The 19,074-nt window shown below is 39.4% G+C and overlaps 1 protein-coding gene across 3 annotated transcripts in view; it reads right to left on the bottom strand.

The window, feature by feature from the left end:
* pip5k1b (phosphatidylinositol-4-phosphate 5-kinase type 1 beta) overlaps positions 1 to 19,074 on the bottom strand; it is a 106,217-nt gene that overhangs the window by 44,243 nt on the left and 42,900 nt on the right. For all 3 annotated transcript variants that reach the window (XM_008103311.3, XM_008103312.3, XM_008103313.3), the window contains exon 4: positions 2,404 to 2,534. In XM_008103311.3, the coding sequence (XP_008101518.1) occupies positions 2,404 to 2,534 (131 nt within the window). The remainder of the gene's footprint in view (positions 1 to 2,403; positions 2,535 to 19,074) is intronic.

Raw genomic sequence — 19,074 nt, 5'->3', positions numbered from 1 at the left:
ATAAAAGGTAAAGGTTTCCCCTGATGTTAAGTCCAGTCGTGACCGACTCTGGGGGTTGGTGCTCATCTCCAGTTCTAGGCCGAAGAGCTGGCGTTGTCCGTAGACACCTCCAAGGTCATGTGGCTGGCATGACTGCATGGAGCGCCGTTACCTTCCTGCCGGAGCAGTACCTGTTGATCTACTCACATTTGCATGTTTTCGAACTGCTAGGTTGGCAGGAGCTGGGGCTAACAACTTACCATAGCCCCATACATATCTCCTTGTAGGAAATAACAGCAAATTCCTCTTATATAGACAGAGATACATGGTAATTGTCATAGACACCATAAAGCCTCTAGACATAACTGAGCAATACAAATGGGATGGGTGCTCCATCTTTTATCTCAGATATTTTAAAACATTACAGATATTGTGTCATGGGAGAGTCTCTTCCATGAGCTTAGGATACTAAAAGCAACAACTGACATTTATGCAAGTTCATTTGCAAGGGATATGAGAAATCATTTGAATGATGTCCCCAAGCAGCTGAACAGAATGTGAACAGTGTCCACATGCAAAGCACAGTCATATTCATCTGTCATGGCGACTTTCAAGTGCACTGCACTCCCAAACTTTACATTTCATTTAATTTTAGCTTGCATTTCATCATTCTGATTTTAGGAAGATTTTCAAATATGAATTCTGAAACAGCATGCTCTACTATGATTCTGCTGAATGTTCAGTAACTTTGTATACAATATAATTATGCAGGAAATGCCTAGAGAAGTATTCTCCGGCATGATTCTATGGTCAAATCACACTGGATAGTCCATTGGAGGTTGACTACAGAATCACACTGAAGGCTAAAAAAAACCCCAATTTCTCTAGGCATCACTAAATTGTCCTTTGCAATTCTATGGCATACGGTACCTTGTCCAGAAGCCCAAGACACAGTTAATTTCAAGCAAGAATAATAGAGTTCCAGATTATATGTGAAAATTATATTGCACAAAGAGTCCTGGAACAGATCCCTCATGCAAATTTGAATAGTTAATACAAATGTGTGCACTTTGCGTTTCTGTAAATCAAGAAAAAACTCTTTTGCTAACCTGTCATTCAGGTGTTTCCATTACAGAGCCATTGTTATTTCACTGGAATGCAATTAGGACAATATAACAAACCTATCGGCTCTACTCTTTCCACAAATTAACCTTCTACCTCAAACCAGAATGAAACAACTGAACTAAAGCTGTAACATTACATAATTTTTTAAAAGGTTACAACAATACCCTGCTTCAGAAAACATCAAATCGTTAGTTGTTTTAGAAAGCAATTTCCATTTTTTAATGAAAACACATACTTTCTTCCAATAAATCTTCTATTTTATATGAATACATATTCTTTTTAAAGGACTTTGTTATGTCATCCTTTTGTTATTACATTTTGTTGACAGCACAAACTAATCTGATTCCAAAGGAGCTAGCATAGATAACATCAATTAAAATATTATAAACTTTTGAAATCAGATCTCCGATACAAGCAACACACTTCAAAAGTATTTGTTCAAAAACCAGTTAGTTCTTTCAGTGCAGCTGCCTTCATTGCTTGATGAAAGGTAAAATGAGTAAACTGAAAGGCCTGTGATCATTGTACTATTAAATTGTGTAACTGATCTTTAATTGGGATTCTTATTTTTAGTGGAGGCATCTGTATATAAATCCTTAAGTCTGTATAGGCCTCTTTCCTCTTATTTTTTTGTAACAATACCTTTTCTCAGCACAGAGATGATCTAAAAAGTGTAAAGTCCACTATACCATAATTTTCTATATTTACGAATACTTTTAAATTAACCCTTAAGCCTATACCTTTAAAAAGTCAATGGTGTACCTGTTAGAGCAAGCATGGGTAAACTCTGGCCTTCCCGGTGTTTTGGACTACAACTCCCACAATTCCTAATAGCCTACAGTCAAAATACCCAGAGGGTTGAAGTCTGCCCATGCCTGTGCTAGTGTTGAATACAAATCATGTACAGACACTTAGTTGAGTGGGTGGCCGTGGACAAGTCAGTATCTTTCAATCTAATATGTATCTAATATTGTTATGAAGATTAAGAAAAAAAGGAGAACCATGTAGTCTAACATTATCAGTTTAGGTGGAAAGGTAAGGTAAAATTGGAATATATATTATTCTTTATTAAAAATATATATTTACACCTTATGTTTTCCATAGAATGTGCAACTCAAGGCAGCTTATAGAAATTAAAACCGATTCAGATAAAAGCATATATCAGTATCTCCTTCCATTTTTGAAAGTGCCTTAAGTCCCAATTCTAGGAAAAAGGTAGAATATAGATAAATAAAATAATAGTAAGTTGACACAAAATTGGTGCTCATGTTTTGGGAACAGATCTAATTTTGGTCTTACCTGGGGAGAAAGACACTTTCTACGACATAGAAATCTTGCATAAGTACATCTCTATCAGGTTTAGATGTGAGGTTGCCCACCGTGTATCCTATACCCAGCTGTATGGTACCTTTGATAGCTGACGACGCAGTCTGCAAAGAAAAAGAAAAAAACATCAGAAGGCTGTAAGGGGGTTTTCACAACACATATAAGTAAAGGTAAAGGTTTCCCCCTGACATTAAGTCTAGTCGTGTCCGACTCTGGGGGTTGGTGCCCATCTCCATTTCTAAGCCAAAGAGCCAGCATTGTCTGTAGACTCCTCCAAGGTCATGTGGCCAGCATGACTGCATGGAGTGCCGTTACCTTCCCACCGAAGCAGTACCTATTGATCTATTCACATTTCCATATTTTTGAACTGCTAGGTTGGCAGAAGCTGGGGCAATAATGGGAGCTCACCCCATCCATGGATTTGAATCGCCAAACTTCCACCAAAGTTCTGCAGCTTAGCAGTTTAACCCGCTGTGCTACCGTGGCAGCCCTTTCTACAACACATATACACATTATAATATTTATGAGAGATTGATGCTTCACTGCATTGAGTTCCCTCTGGCTAAAAAGACAGGTGATATAGACAGAAGTTCCTACCTAGAATTTAGAAGTCTGGAGTCAATTAGAACAGCAAATAAAAATCAAATGTGCAAGTGAAATGTTGGTATGCCTACAAACATAGTCATAAACTGAGCAAAGGATAACTGTAAACTTGCCATCTCACAAGCTATATTTACAAAGAATGTCCAATTTCAGAAACTAAGTAGCATTTTATTTGTATTAGATCTGGGCCATGCATGAGTATTCTTGCAACTGGACAGGCAGTCTCTAGCAGGAAAATAACAATTGTTTTGGGAATCTCCAGAAACAACTCCAATTAATCATGACATTGATCTAAGAAGAAGGGAATGGCAGAGTGGCCCTAGGTATAATTGGTTCCTTATAATTAACTCCTCTGCCCAATAATGTAATAAAATTGTAATCACAATGTATGGGGATAATAATAATCCTTTTGCACTGTAATGTAACTTTTAAAATATATTTTGCACTGGTGACGTGGCAACACTGTAAGATGCAGAAAAACCTTTTCATGGCACAAGAGCTAGCTTGTACTGCACTTCCACGCTGCTCCGTTGTGCTCTCTCATGGGTGATGGAAGAAACGGGAACAAGGAAGAAACAAGAGAGTGTTTTGTACTACTGACCAACAGCTTGTAACAAATGGCACTGTTTCAAGTTAATTTAAGAATGGTAAGCAATTATATCATCATTACAGCCAATGTGGTGTCACGGTTGGAGCACTGGACTATGACTAGAAACGAGGGATTGATTCCTCGCTTGACCGTGGAAACCTACTGGGTGACCTTGGGCAAGTCACACTCTTTAGTCTCAAGAGAGGAAAAGGCAAATTTTCTGAACAGATCTTGCCAATAAAATTCTGTGATAGCTTTGTCTTAGGGGCAATGTAAATCAGAAATAACTGGAACACTTGAAATTCATTCTTTTAACCACCACAACAACAAAACAACCACAAAAACAATGCATTTTAAAAGGAAAGTCTTTTAGCTTTGTTCTTAAACCACTGACGTTCAAAAACTCCTATGGTCATCCTGAGGAATGTACCCTTGCATGGACCTCTTTGTTATCATAGGCACCTTCTACACTGCCATGTAATCCAGATTATCTAATCAGATAATCTGGATTTTATATGGCAGTGTAGAAGGAGCCTAAGGGTTCATCCAGGCAGCTTAAAAAGGCTAGAAAGTCCCACCTTTTGTTCCTGTTATTTCCGATTTTATTCTGGAGGTCAACACATGAATTGTTCATCTCAGAATAATGTCAGCTCCCAATATAGCCAGAGACTTTTAATATCAGACCCCTAGACCAGTTTATTTTAATCCAGTAGAAATTTAGAACGAACAAGAACAAAACCTGGGACTTTTCCTCCAGTATGGATGTGCCTTCAAAAGATCAGATTTTGTTCATGCTGTTTTTGATTTTACTCTGGAGAACCATTAATGTTTTACTTCTCCTGGAATGCTGGGATAAACAGTCAGACCAGTTCATTTGAGACCAGCATAAAATTAGAACAGAAATAAAAACAGAGAATTGTAGAATCCTAGAGTTGGAAGAGATCTCATGGGCCATCCAGTCCAACACCCTGCCAAGAAGCAGGAAATCACATTCAAAGTACCCCCAACAGACGGCCATACAACCTCTGTTTAAAAGCCTCCAAAGAAGGAGCTTCCATCACAGTCCGGGGGAGCGAGTTCCACTGCCGAACAGCTTGTTAGTGTTTTTTTTATATGGAGTGTAATGTTTAATCTATTGTTGCTGTGGAAATATATGTATTTTGTTCCGGCAAGCATTCTAGCAGTCAAGAGGTTAATTGCAGCGAGCCCTGATTGATTTCTGGAAGGGCAAATGAACAGAGACTTCCTTTTGTGCTACATGACAGGAAGATACATCACAGGCTGTGGAATGCAGAGGAGGTGCTTCGGTGTACAGAGATATGACTCTGAGAGAGACGAAAAGTTCCATGTTTAATCTTGCGGATGCAAGATGTGTCCTTACAGCTTTGGAATTTAGCACTGTAAATATTGTTGTAAATAAAGCATCAGTGCCGCTGGGATCAGCAGATAAAACAACAAAGTTGTCGTGCTTTGTTGGTGCCACTTTCGCCGTTTGCAGAGTGGTCTGATGGGTGAGCAGAAGTGAGACCTGGTTCATCAATCAGTTAGGGTCACCAGTTCCTGACACAGCTCTCACAGTAAGGAAGTTCTTCCTGATGTTCAGGTGGAATCTCCTTTCCTTTAGTTTAAAGCCATTGTTCCGCATCCTAGTCTCCAGGGCAGCAGAAAACAAGCTTGCTCCCTCCTCCCTATGACTTCCCCTCACATATTTATTCATGGCCTCCATGTCTCCTCTCAGCCTTCTCTTCTGCAGGCTAAATATGCCCGGCTCTTTCAGCCGCTCCTCGTAGGCTGAAACCTGTCTGGAATCACAAGATGAGATAGAGAACCAAAACAGTGTCTTTGTGTGTACATAAATGATCTGATTCTGAAAAATATTTCAAGTGGGGATATTCTTCATAAGCCATAGTCCTTCAGGACAAAATAAATGCAGCCTGACTATGAAGCCTGCTGTTGTTAGAACCAAGGAATTTAGAATCGTCCATTTGGTTAATTAGGTTGCAGAGAGAATCTCAGATTAATTTAAACCCTAGAAACAGAAGACAGGAATATAAAAGTATGCATATAATGGCCGACTTCTATCTCTATCTGTACCCTAAGGATTTGTGTCTTTCTCTCATATTCTAGTATAGTTTTAAAGATTTGTGCAGAGGAAAATAAAGCCAGAAAACTCTACCAATTTACTGCTGTGAATTCACAAGCTTGCTTCACACAAGAGAGATAAGGAAACTCTCTCATTAACCACAACTTGGAAGAATCTCGGCAGTAAGGTCTCTGTGCATCAGGTGGCACAATAGGCTCAGTGAGATCCCAAAGGCAATTCTCTATAGTTTGTGTTCATTTTTCAAATGAGAAACAATGTGCTGGTGAATAATCATTGTGTTGTTGTTATTTAAACTAATTAATATCAAATCCTGCTAGTTGCATAACAGTTCCGAACAGGCAATTTATTGTGAACAAGGCACAGTTGGACATTCCTGAAATACAACTTTAATTGGTAAAAGGACTGAACTGATTCCTCACAAACTTCCCATTTCTTCTCCTAAAAAGGCCTTTATATAAAAGGTTAATGTCCTGCATGAGGAATGAATTACATAACTTTGCTCGAAGCAAAGACTGTGCCCTTAAGCTAACTGAACTGAACAATTTCTTACAGTATGGTTACAGAAAATGGATACAAACTGAAACAATTTGTAGATTCCAAAAATAATAATCACTTGATTCGGCGAAAGACCAGAGTCAGAAAATATGGATACTAAGGTAAAGGTTTCCCCTTGACATTAAGTCTAGTTGTGTCCGACACTGGGAGGTGATGCTCATCTCCATTTCTAAGCCGAAGAGCTGGTGTTTTCTGTAGATACCTCCTAGGTCGTGTAGCCGGCATGACTGCAAGGAGCGCCATTACCTTCCAGCCGGAGCAGTACCTATTCATCTACCCACATTTGCATTTTTTGAACTGCTAGGTTGAGTGGAGCTCACCCCACTCACAGTCTTCTGCTACAGTTTGATCAATTTGAATTGTTGGTATGATAATCTGCAAGCACTATTGTTTGCTTTAGTAATAAGTAATCATTATTATTGTGTGCCTTCAAATCATTTCTGACCTCTGGAGGCCCTAAAATGAACCCATCACAAGGCTTTCTTGGCTCTCAAATGTGGTGCAATGGTTTCTTGCATATTATCTTGCGAAATCTTTATGATAGTGGGATTTGTTCAGAGGTGGGCTTGGCTTTGCCGTCCTCTAAAGCTGAGAGAGTTTGACATGCCCAAGGTGGGTTTCTATGGCCAAACAGGGATGCAAATCCTGGCCTCCAGAGTCGTTGTCTAATGCTCAAACTACTACAGCATGACGGCTCTGATGTTAGTGACTTACACTAGAATAACTACTTTGTCATGCACTATGCACGGACGTATCCATTACCTGCTTGTTTAGCAGTTTTTGCCTAGTTGCATGATGAGAGTAGGATGGTACTAGGGTCCAGCCCAGATCCCTAAGACAGACAATTCTAGGTTGGCTACAATGAGGCAACCCACTGTCCCAGGGTTCCCACTGCAACATTGGGAGAAGAGCTCTCCTTTCACTCCAAACCTCCAGCATAAGTGCATTGAACCAGCATACAATAGGAACTCAGGCAGTATTTCCATGAATGCAAATGCTTACACAAGACAAGGACAAATACGGTACTATACATAGACTAAAACATTAATGTTTACACAGCCCTCATAGTTTGAACTAGGTGGGACTCAGTGTTTCCTTCTGCTAATGATAATGTCACCTGAGTACAGTTCTGCACAAATTACTCCTGTCTGTTGAAAGTGAGGGAAGAGGGAATGCCTTTTTGAAAAAATTCTCCTCCCCTTGCAGCTATGACGTCAATTTCTCCATTGCTGCCATAAGGTATTAATCATCTCCTATCCAACAAAATGCTCTACTAGATCTGAAACGTTCCAGAAATGGAGGGAACTCCTTTGAGCAAAGAAGAAAATGCTGGATCCACCCTGATATAGACTCACTACAGTGCATTGTTCTCTCTTTCAGAAACTGTGTGTATTTATGATCCTCCAAGACGCCTGTAGCCTTAAGGTGACTCCATGAATTTCATAGTTTTTTCTTAGTCACAGTGTACTCAGAGGTGATCTTTCCAGTTCCTTCCAAAAGCACAATTTTTTCTTTCCACATGTTGGCAAGATTAAGAAAGTATATCTCAAGTTCTACTTCAAATGTGACATCATTTTTTGTGTGTGTCAGGGGCAACTTGAGAAACTGCAAGTTGCTTCTGGTGTGAGAGAATTGGCCGTCTGCAAGGGAATGCCCAGATGTTTGATGTTTTACCATCCTTGTGGGAGGCTTTTCTCATGTCCTCATATGGGGAGCTAGAACTGACAGAGGGAGCTCATCCACTCTCCCCAGATTCAAACCGCCAACCTGTCAGTCAGCAGTCCTGGTGGCACTGCACCGCTGGGGGCTCCGCCATACATAATTGTGAATCACAATGAATCACCATAGAAAACTATTTGCTTTCAAATAATTTTGTATCTCACAAAATACAATGTAAAATACATTTAAACAAATTAAGATAAAATCACATGAAATCCTATGTTGGGGTGCTTCTAACCTGACAGCCTCAGGCCACACTGACTTATTCTTTGCTTCAGGATCATGTGGAATGCATCATGGGACAAACTGTGCTGTTTCCCATTTATGTAAGAACAAGCCAAGTGAATCAAACACACCTCATGGAAATCAACAGGACAGGATAAGTCCTATGTTCAGTTTTGAATAACTTAAGTGTAGCCGAACCAAGGTTGTCACAGCTGTTTTATAGTATTGTAAGAACAGACATATTTATTGGTACATGGCACAGGAAAAATGAAACCCATTTTCATTTTAAAGCAATCTAGAGGGACATGAAATAATAGAGGGCACCTTAATATGGAACCCCAAATATATGTATTATAGATCATTCTATAATAAAGAAAAATATTCAAGTCTGCAGGAAGGCAACTGTTGCTGAATCCCCAAGTATCCCTGCAATACCTTTTTTGACATTCATCATTTTCTGGTAATTGCTTTGTTGTGCACCACCATCATATGAACTGGGGAATATCTAGGGATTTTCCTCTGAGCTGTTCAAAATATTATGCTCTGGCTTCAGAATGGTCATGTTACAAACATCTGAAGTATCTCTAGATACACATGAAAAGACCAGAGTTGTTTTCTTTCTCACTTTGGAAGTTCTTAGTTTACTTCAAATGAACAGGCCTGGCATTTGAACACAATTTTTTGTGAATCCAGTGCTAATTTCTAAAGACTTCACACTGTTTTCAACCAACAGGGCAACTATACAGTGAGAGAAGTGTGTTCCAGGATATATCGTTGGACTATAGCATCATTGTTCTCCACCACTGGACATGCAGACTGAGACTCATACGAGTTGGAGTCCAAGAACATCTATGGTGCTCCATGTTCTACACACCAATTATCTAAATCCCATCATTTCAGACTATCTGATGTAGGGAGCCAGCCGTTATTTTTTTCATGTGACACTCAATTTGTTCCCATTTGTGCACAATTATTCCTTCAATTCCTGGAGCTTGCCTGGGATCAGCAGCCAATGGCTCAGGGACTGGCACTGGTTCAGTTAACGCCCCTTAAACTAGCATGAATCTAAGTTACTTCAAATATCAGAAAGAGGGAGAAAGTAACTTCTTTAATTCAAGAAAGAAAGTGGTTAAGAATAAAGTCTGCTACGTTGTGAAATGATATCTAAACATTGTATGACATATTTGTCATACTTTCTGCATGGTTGGATAAGGAAAATGCAGCCAGTTAATATCATATGGTTGAATATTTGCCATGGTTTCACTGTATTACACTCTTATGCTCTATACACATTCACACACAAATCTTTCATGGGGATGATCTAAAGCTCAATTTCCCACTTTTTGACAGAATAGATAAATACGATTCCAACGAACAAGGAAATAAATTCTGATGCCAGAACATAAAGCAGAACATTCTTGCTCATACTCATTTCCTCTTGAACAAAATATGGGAACATTATGCTTTACCTGAGTTACCAAGTCAATACTAAATACTTTCAAGTAAAATAAGAATTCTTTTCAATGATATTATTCACCTGGTATAAGATACTACTCTTTTACTTTTACACAAAACTCTATACATAGCTCCATGAACAGGGCTGATATGAGATATTCTCCCTTCTTCAGCCACGGTTACTTCACATAGTAGTCATTTGCCTATTTTCTTTGGTTGTAAACTTTAGCTGAAATCATAATTGTGAGAAGCAGTTATAAACTATGATGCAATACCTGCTTTGTGACTTAACTAAGTCATTCTTGCCTAATTACATGTGAATGATAAAGGGTGTGTCTAGACTGGGCAGTTTAGCTTACTGTAAATTTGCTGAATTTGGGGTAAGTGTCCAGTTAGGCCAGGACTACATCCGCCATGCTGGACTCTAAATTGCTTGTGGGTTTTGGATTTGGCACAGTAGGCTCCTGAATATATTCCACCATTCCTACCTAATTTGAGATACCAAATTTAGCCACAAATAGTAGTACAGAACAAATGTGTTTAGCAGAATGGGGACTAAACAGGATTTGGTGAGAGGCAATGGAGGTGATAGTAAAAGAGTAATGGGATACATTACAATGTGTATGCCAGATATCACTTTGAGAAATGATCCAGAACATTGTTGGTGAATCTACTTTACATGTTGCTGTTGAAACGAATTGATACATTTAGAAAAGGAGAGCTGACTTAAGGAAGCGACTTAAAGTCATCTTAAATTACTCTAAATGACTCTGGAAAATCAATGCGGTTTTCTTAAAAAACTAATACTGTTTCAGAGAATTTTCAGTATTATTAGAACATTTGAATCTTAGGAGAAAAGCTATTATGTTTTTTGACAGCCCTAGATTATATCCCAAATCAATGTTGTACGTATTTGGGTCGCTCAATGTTCTTGAACTACAACTCCCAGACTCCCTTGTCACATGATAACAACATCTTAGAATCTAAGATTGGTGGCCACTGTTTTTTCTACATAAATACCTTCTTATAGATCAGTGGATACTGAGCCAAGTAACCTTAAGTTCTGGTATTATCCAAACTTTTCCAGGAATTTGAGAAACACCGCAGATACAAAGATGTTATACAGTAGAGTCTCGCTTATCCAAGATTCTGTATTATCCAACAAAGTCTGCCTTCCACCGAGATCCACTGCTGTTTCTCTAGGCAGCAACATCCATCAGGCCAACACGCCCAACAACAACACAAACAAGTGGCAGACTTGTTGTAAAACATGATGTTTTGGTGTTTATTTTGTAAAATCATAATATAATTTGACATTTAATAGTCTTTTCCTTAATCCCTCATTATCCAACATTTTCACTTATCCAACGTTCTGCCGGCCTGTTTATGTTGGAAGTGAGACTCTACTGTACAATGTAAAAATATGCTATGCGATCCTCTTAGAGAAAACAAATAATTTATCCAGTTTTCTCCCTGCTGCCTGATAACTTTGAAACTATGTAGTTTCCCAGTACATCTCATGGGAGGGCGAAATGTAAGGAAAGTCTATAGAAGTTGAGATTCTTTGTTGAGATTTCTCTCAATTCGCACTAAGCCAGGATTGGAAGATCCTGGTTTAACCCTATTTGACATTTTGGAGAAAAGCAGGCCAGGATTGGCAGATCATAGTTTTCCAGAATCCTCTCGCCATGGCGGCTATAGTGGTGTCAAACTCTATTAATTGTACAATGTTGATGCACTCAAGTGGCATCATTGCTGGCTTAGAAAAACAGAAGACAAGAATAGAAAAGAGACCATTTTTATTAAAAATGGTTGAGGTTGAAGGAAATCATAAAGCAGGCCAGTCAGAGGAAACATATGCACAATTTGATATTTAAAGGAAAGAGACATTTTGTACATTTCGAAAAAGAAAAATCAATGGAACATCTAAGGCAAAGCTATTCTGAGGGAGGAAGCATAGCAGGAAAAGAAAACAGTATCCCAACTAGCAAAAGAAACAACAACAAAGAAATCTGGTCGTAACAATTAAAAAACACGAGCTCTGCCAAACTAAAAGATCTAAAAGAACTTCTTTTGAAATAAGAATGCATGTCATTTGAAAGAGCCAGGAGATAAAAACATATGAACTTCCCTAAAATTGTGCACATTTCTTAGGTCTCAAAAGATGACCGTTTTTGAAATGTATGATTACATTTTGAGAAGTTAAAAAAGGGATCTGAAACTAGATTGCATTTGATTGCATAAATCACTGACATTTTGTAGATATTATAGATTATACATTAAAAGAATTTCACTCCGCAATAATTGGAAATGACTTGCAATGAGGCAATTATTATATTAAAGGTAAAAAATGAAAGCTGAACTACGTTGTTTGGTTTTATATTCAAAGTACAGTTCATAAGATCTCAGCATCAATTTTGGCCTTCTCAGAAAACAGAAAAACACAAGTAAAGAGCACAGCTGACATCAAATACCAACTATTTTTATATCTGGTTCTACAGCTATAAATGTTTGCATGGCATCAAAGGTAGCAATATCTGGAATTTGTTATTTGCTGCAGCTACTGTTGTTTGACATCAAGCCAACTACATTTTAAGCAGCCCTATCACTGGGTTTTCTTGGCAGGATTTATTCAAGAGGAGTCATTGCTTTCCTCTTATCACCTTCCTTATATGAACCCTGGTCTCCAAGAGACCTAGGATGTATCTACAGCAGGCATGGGCAAACTTCAGCCCTCCAGGTGTTTTGGACGTCAACTTCCACAATTCCTGGCTGTTAGGAATTGTGGGAGTCGAAATCCAAAACACCTGAAGGGCCAAAGTTTGCCCATACCTGATCTACTGTGTAGAATGAATGCAGTTTGGCACCAATTTAACTGCCATTGATCAACATTATGGAATCATAGAAATTGTAATTTGGTAAGATACCAGCACTCTTTGGCAGAGAAAGCTGAAGGCCTTGTAAAACTACAACCCTCATGCCATGCCATTGAAACACGGTAGTTAAAGTGACATCAAACTGCATTAATACTGAAGTGTAGATGTATCATTTGTCCAACATTCAAACTACTACACCACACTGACTTCTGCTTGAACTAAGAACTCTAAACTCAATTTCTAAGATCCCAGTCATATGCAACAAGGTAGATCGGAATTGACTTCCTGTTGCAGGATGTTGTGATTGGAAGGTACTTTTCATTCTCACTTCATATTACACAACAACATCCTCCAATTCCATTTCCCTTTCCCACAGACCTACCTGCTTTCACCTCGGCAGAAGGAAAAGATCATTCCCCCCACTGTGAGAAATATTTCCCTTTAGCAATGTGCCAATCTAAAAGGACTTTGTATGCAATCTGTATGAACATTATAAACAGTCAGCACACACTGAATGATCAATGAAACCCATCTGCTGTTAAAATGTAAAAGAGAAGGAAGTAGACAATGCTACGGAATAAAAACCTCAATTTTATGCCTGTCATGCGGCATTATAAGCAATAAACATTGTGCAACCTTTGGAACTACAATAAGGACTTCCACATTTATGTCAACTGCACAAAAGGTTTGAATGCTGCTATCTCAAGATTAGTCAGCACATTTTTCTTCTTTCACATAAGTAGTATTATAGATGCTAGAATGCAATGGAATGCAATTACATATATATGTGCTGGAGAGGAAGCCTAGTGGAGCACCCAATTTATACTGTATAGAATTTAGGCCAGTATTGCCGAAACTATGTTACAATCGAAGGAATCTAAAGTCAAGTAAAAGAAACCACAAAAAATTAACTGCTAATTTTCCCAAATGAATTGTATGCAAATTGTCTAGAGTGGGGGGGGGGCATCTAGAGGCAACACAAATCGCACAGATCCCTTCTGTTTTTTGTAAGACTATCTTATTCCAGGGATCAGCCCAAATGATAACCCTGCTATGTGACAACATGATATGCAAACCAGGTAAAAAAAGGCATTTGATGAAAAATGCTGGTTTTCAGGAAATGCTAAGGTTCCTCAGTAAGGAGAGCACAAACAGGTTTTCCTGTATTATGATGATAATGACGATGATTATTATAATTTATGCTGACCAGCCATGAGCTATATTGTACTGTAAGAGAAATTTAGAGAAAACGGAAACTGAGTAGATGTGAAAAAACAACCGTATATACTTGAGTATTTTTCAGCTCTTTTTTTAGGCTGAAAAAGCCACCCTGGGCTTATACTGGGCTTATACTATAAGTGAAGGTCCTGGTGGGAAGGCATGGGGCTGAAAGAAGTTCTTCTTTCGTCCTCACGCCTTCCCGCCAGGACTCTGACTTCTCTGCACTGTGCCAAGAGGGGAGGGGAGGGTGCATGCCTTCCTCTCCTCCTCATGCTCCTTCCTCTCCTCCCCTTTTGGCACAGTGACCCAGATGAGGGGAGGAGAGGCCGTATGCTTTCCTCTCCCTAGTCCTTTCCACTTCTTCCCTTCCCACCTCAGTTTTTCCCCACTTTTCCAGCACCCCTTTCCCACCACAATCTTCCCCTTTTCTAGTTTCCCCCTTCCTACCCCAGCCTTTACTATTCCCAGCCTCTTTCCCACTTTTCCAGTTCCCTTTCCATCCCAGCCTTTCCCAGATTCTAGTCTCTCTTTCCCATTTCAGTCTTGCCTCCTTTCCCACTGCAGTTTCCCACTTTCTCACCCTCTCTTTCTCATCCGTCTTTCCCACTTTCCCAGCCCCCTTTCCCCACATCAATATTTTCCACTTCTCCACTTGCCCCTTCTCACTCCAGTCTTTCCACCTTTTTAGCCCCCCCTTTTGCACACCAGTCTTGCTCATTTTTCAATCTTCCTTTCCCCATTCCAATCTTTTCCAGCTGCTCCTCTTTCCCACCCGAGTTTCCCCAGCTTTTCACAATTCCCCCCTTCACACTCTAGACTGGGGTCTTTCCCACTTTTCCAGCCCCTCCCCTTTCCATCCCAACCTTTCTCGGTTTCCAGCCCCCCTTTCACACCTCAGTCGTTCCTCCTTGCCCAGTGGTCCCTTTCCCATTTCAACCTTTTCCCATTTCCACTCCTTCTTTCCCACCCCTTTCCCAAGCCAGTCTTTCTCACTTTTCCTTATTCAGATACATACAGCATTTGAGCCGCCCCGAGTCCCTTTGGGGAGATAGATGGTGGCGGGGTATAAAAAGAAAGTTATTATTATTATTATTTTCCCCAAAATGTATAGTTAAAATAAACTATGGTGATTATTGGAAGGATACATAAGCACATTTACATTGAAGGAGGTTAGAATAATGATATAATCAAAATTAAAGTTTTATGTAAATATTTTAAAACATTTAACTTACTGATGCCTCAATTAATGTGATTTTATTGGTATCTATTTTTATTTTAAAAGTTACCAGTAGCTGCTGCATTTCCCACCCTCGGCTTATACTTGAGTCAATACGTTTTCCCAGTTTTTGTGGCAAAATTAGGTACTTTGGCTTATATTTGGGTCGGCTTATACTCGAGTATATACGATACATTAGGAATTAATGATTTGAACATCAAAGTAAAATGAGTTAGTTGTTACTCAGACTCTACCTGCAATGATTAGTCCTATTGAAGTCCACAAGATGTGTAAATAGTTTATGAATTATCCTTGTAATCTTTAACTGTGTTGCCTGTATCTTAGAAGGGATACTCCCAGATATCCATTCAAACTGGTTACGTAAATGACTTTGAGGAAGGTAAACTAACCCATTTAATGACGCAAAAACATTACACCAACATGCAATGGGTTTCTATGTACATATATTCCTTGTTTGTTTTGCGATTCTTATGCTGCAGCCAATTTTATGACTTGCTCAAACAAATGAACGGCATGATTAAAAGAGAGGGAGGGAAGGAACTATGGTTACTAAAGCTACCTCTTTAAACACAGCATACGGAAAATGCCAATGAGTCTTTGACTTATATGTATGATTCCATTTTATCCTATGGCTGACTGGATGTCAAATTGCCAACTCAAACTTTCCATGTGTTCTTTTGCTTTTTTAATACATACATAACCTCAAAATAGAACTATGCCCTTGTAAAACAGTGTGACCACTGTAAGAGCTATTACTGTTGAATGAATAATAGGAAATTATATGGTCATGAAGAATAACAGTCTTCAAGCATAAGCAACAGAACTGTTTCTGAATTTATAAAATCTATGTGGGTGAAGAGGGTCCTTGGGGAGACACATCAAACACCTCAGCCTCCACAAACTCCATGATGTACAGTTAAGTTTTATTATTCAACCCTCTCATTTGCTCCACTGGCATAAGAAATGCAAGTTTCACTCTCCCTCTTAATCTACTCTCTAGCGTCCAGGCTTCTGGTTTTACCTTTCTGGGAAAGCAGAATTAGGCTACTGATCCCTTTCATGTCAAAGACCAATAATGCATTTGTGGGTAAAGTGTGGCTGTTGTGGGGTTGTTTTTCTTGCAACCCTAGACCCCTGCAAGCTTGTCAGTTTGCCCCCTCTCCTTGCCTATATCCTATTAATTGATGAGACAATATCCTGTGGAATTCTGGGATTTGTAGTTTGGTAAGACATTAGAGCAGTGGTTCTCAACCTGTGGGTCCCCAGATGTTTTGGCCTTCAACTCCCAGAAATCTTATCCTAACAGCTGGGAAACTGGCTGAGATTTCTTGGAGTTGTAGGCCAAAACATCTGGGAACCCCCAGGTTGAGAACCACTGCAATAGAAAAACTTTGCCGGTGACAATTCTAAACAGCCCTTGAGAAACTGCAAAGCCTAGGATTTTATAGGATGTTCTCATGGCAATTGAAGTGGAATAAAGCACTATAATTGTGTAGTGTGAATGAGCCCTAGGATATCTCCAAGAACGGCCATTCATCTTTTAAATAGGTTGCTGCTTTCCCACCATTTATAATCATGTTCTTCATTATCCTCACCATTTGTGGACAATTATAGAAATCTATGCAGAACCTGGAAAGTACCAGGGCAGAAAACAGGCCCTCTAAAGACACAGTTGCTCAGAACAGTCAGTTTTGCAGTCCCTGTCCTATTCACTTACAATCCCTTAAACAATTGTGCCTATAGCAAGCCCACAACTTTGTGAAACAATTGTCACTGAAGACAAGCTCCAGCAGCTCTGCAAAGAAAGCCACCTAGGCAGTGTTGGTGACATTGACAACTGCTATGCATCCTGATCATCCAAGACCAATGACGGTACATCCTTTTAGTTTCCGCTTCTCTTCTCCTGTGCCTCTTTCTTAATCGCTGGTCATTCTGGACAACTCTATTCCCCTCACTCAACCTGCCCATCTCCATACTTATAATAATAATAATAATAATAATAATAATAATAATAATAATAATAAGTCTACATAGGGACCACCAAACGCAGTGCCCAAACACGAATCAAGGAACATGAAAGGCACTGCAGACTAACTCAACCAGAGAAGTCAGCCATAGCAGAGCACTTGATGAATCAACCTGGACACAGCATATTATTTGAAAGCACAGAAATGCTGGATCACTCTAACGATCATGACAGACTACACAAAGAAGGCACTGAAATCCACAAACATATTGACAATTTCAGAACAGTAAATAAGGAACAACACTCAGAAAACAGAGGAATTCCAGACATGAATCAATCAGGGGCAGCTAACACTTCCGAACAAAGGATTCCCCCAGGCAGGAAGAAGCCAGCACACAAAGCTGGCAAGGCCATTAATGCTAATCAATTACAACATTCACACTGGCCTCCAACAGACAAGAGTTATTTCTCCCACCCTGGACCTTCCATAGATATATAAGCTTTCTTGGCTTATTTTTTTCAATATACCTCACAATCTCTGAGGATGCCTACCATAGATGTGGGTGAAACGTCAGGAGATAATGCTTCTGGAACATGGCCATACAGCCCAGAAAACTCCCAACAACCCAATAATAATAATAATAATAATTTATTTCTTATAACCGTCTCCATCTCCCCGAAGGGACTTGGGACGACTTACATGGGGACGAAGCCCAAGGAACAAAAGTTCAACATACAATCAAAACACAATACAATAAACAAGATTAAAATGCGTAACAGAACAAAATATTAAAACATCTTAAAATGGATCACACAATATCATCTTCATATCATAGCAGCTCTTTTAGCAAGAAGACAACACCCTATCTTTATGGTGCAGGTAGGCCTCATGCCACAGAAGTTCCTTCTTCTGCTACTTTCTACATCTGCCAAACAATGAATTCAGCTTGTCCAACAAAATAGCTTTTTTATATAACTACTAGCTGTGCCCGGCCACGCGTTGCTGTGGCAAAGTCTGGTGGTATGGGAAATAAAGTATTGAGGAATTGGTGGTAGTTAAGGTAAAGGGTAAAGGTTTTCCCCAGACATTAAGTCCAGTCGTGTCTGACTCTGGAGGTTGGTGCTCATCTCCATTTCTAAGCCGAAGAGCCGGCGTTGTCCGTAGACTCCTCCAAAGTCATGTGGGATGACTGCATGGAGCGGCGTTACCTTCCTGCCGGAGCAGTACCTATTGATGCACTCACATTTGCAGTTTTTGAACTTCTGGGTTGGCAGAAGCTGGGGCTAACAGTGGGGGCTCTCTCTGCTCCCCCAATTCAAACCTGTGGCCTTTCGGTCCAGAAGTTCAGCAGCTCAGCGCTTTAACACGCTGCGCCATCAGGGGATATTATTTCCTAAAGGTTGTGAATATACAATATTTCTGATTGTTTTTTTTTTGTTTGTTGGAGGCAAGTATGAATGCTGCAATTAGGAAAAATGATTAGGATGTAATGGCCTTGCAGCTTTAAAGCCTGGCTGTTTCCTCCCTGAGTGAATTTTTTGTTGGGAGGTGTTAGCTGGCCCTGATTGTTTCCTGTCTGGAATTCCCTTGTTTTCAGAGTGGTGTTGTTTGCGATATTTTATGTGCTTCTACTGTCTGTGGCCCTGAGAAAACAGGATTTGCCAGACTTTGATGATGGGAATACTTTGTTGGGAGGTGTTAGCTGGCCCTGATTGTTTCCTGTGTGGAATTCCCCTGTTTATTTACTGTCCTGGTTTTAGAGATTATATTGTTCTGCATTATTCTATCCCAGTAATTATTTCATATTAAAGAAGAATCTCACTTATCCAACATTCGCTTATACAATGTTCTGGATTATCCAACGCAGTCTGCCTTTTCATAATCAATGTTTTTGTAGTCAGTGTTTTAAATTCATTGTGATATTTTAGTGGTAAATTTGTAAATACAGTACAGTAGAGTCTCACTTATCCAACATAAACGGACCGGCAGAATGTTGGATAAGTGAATATGTTGGATAATGAGGAATTAAGGATAACCCTATTAAACATCAAATTAAGTTATGATTTTACAAATTAAGCACCAAAACATCATGT

This window comes from Anolis carolinensis, chromosome 2 (genome assembly GCF_035594765.1).
Source record: "Anolis carolinensis isolate JA03-04 chromosome 2, rAnoCar3.1.pri, whole genome shotgun sequence".
NCBI classification, from domain to species: Eukaryota; Metazoa; Chordata; class Lepidosauria; order Squamata; family Dactyloidae; genus Anolis; species Anolis carolinensis.
Note: the sequence above shows the minus strand (reverse complement) of the source record. Positions and strands in the feature narration are given on the sequence as shown.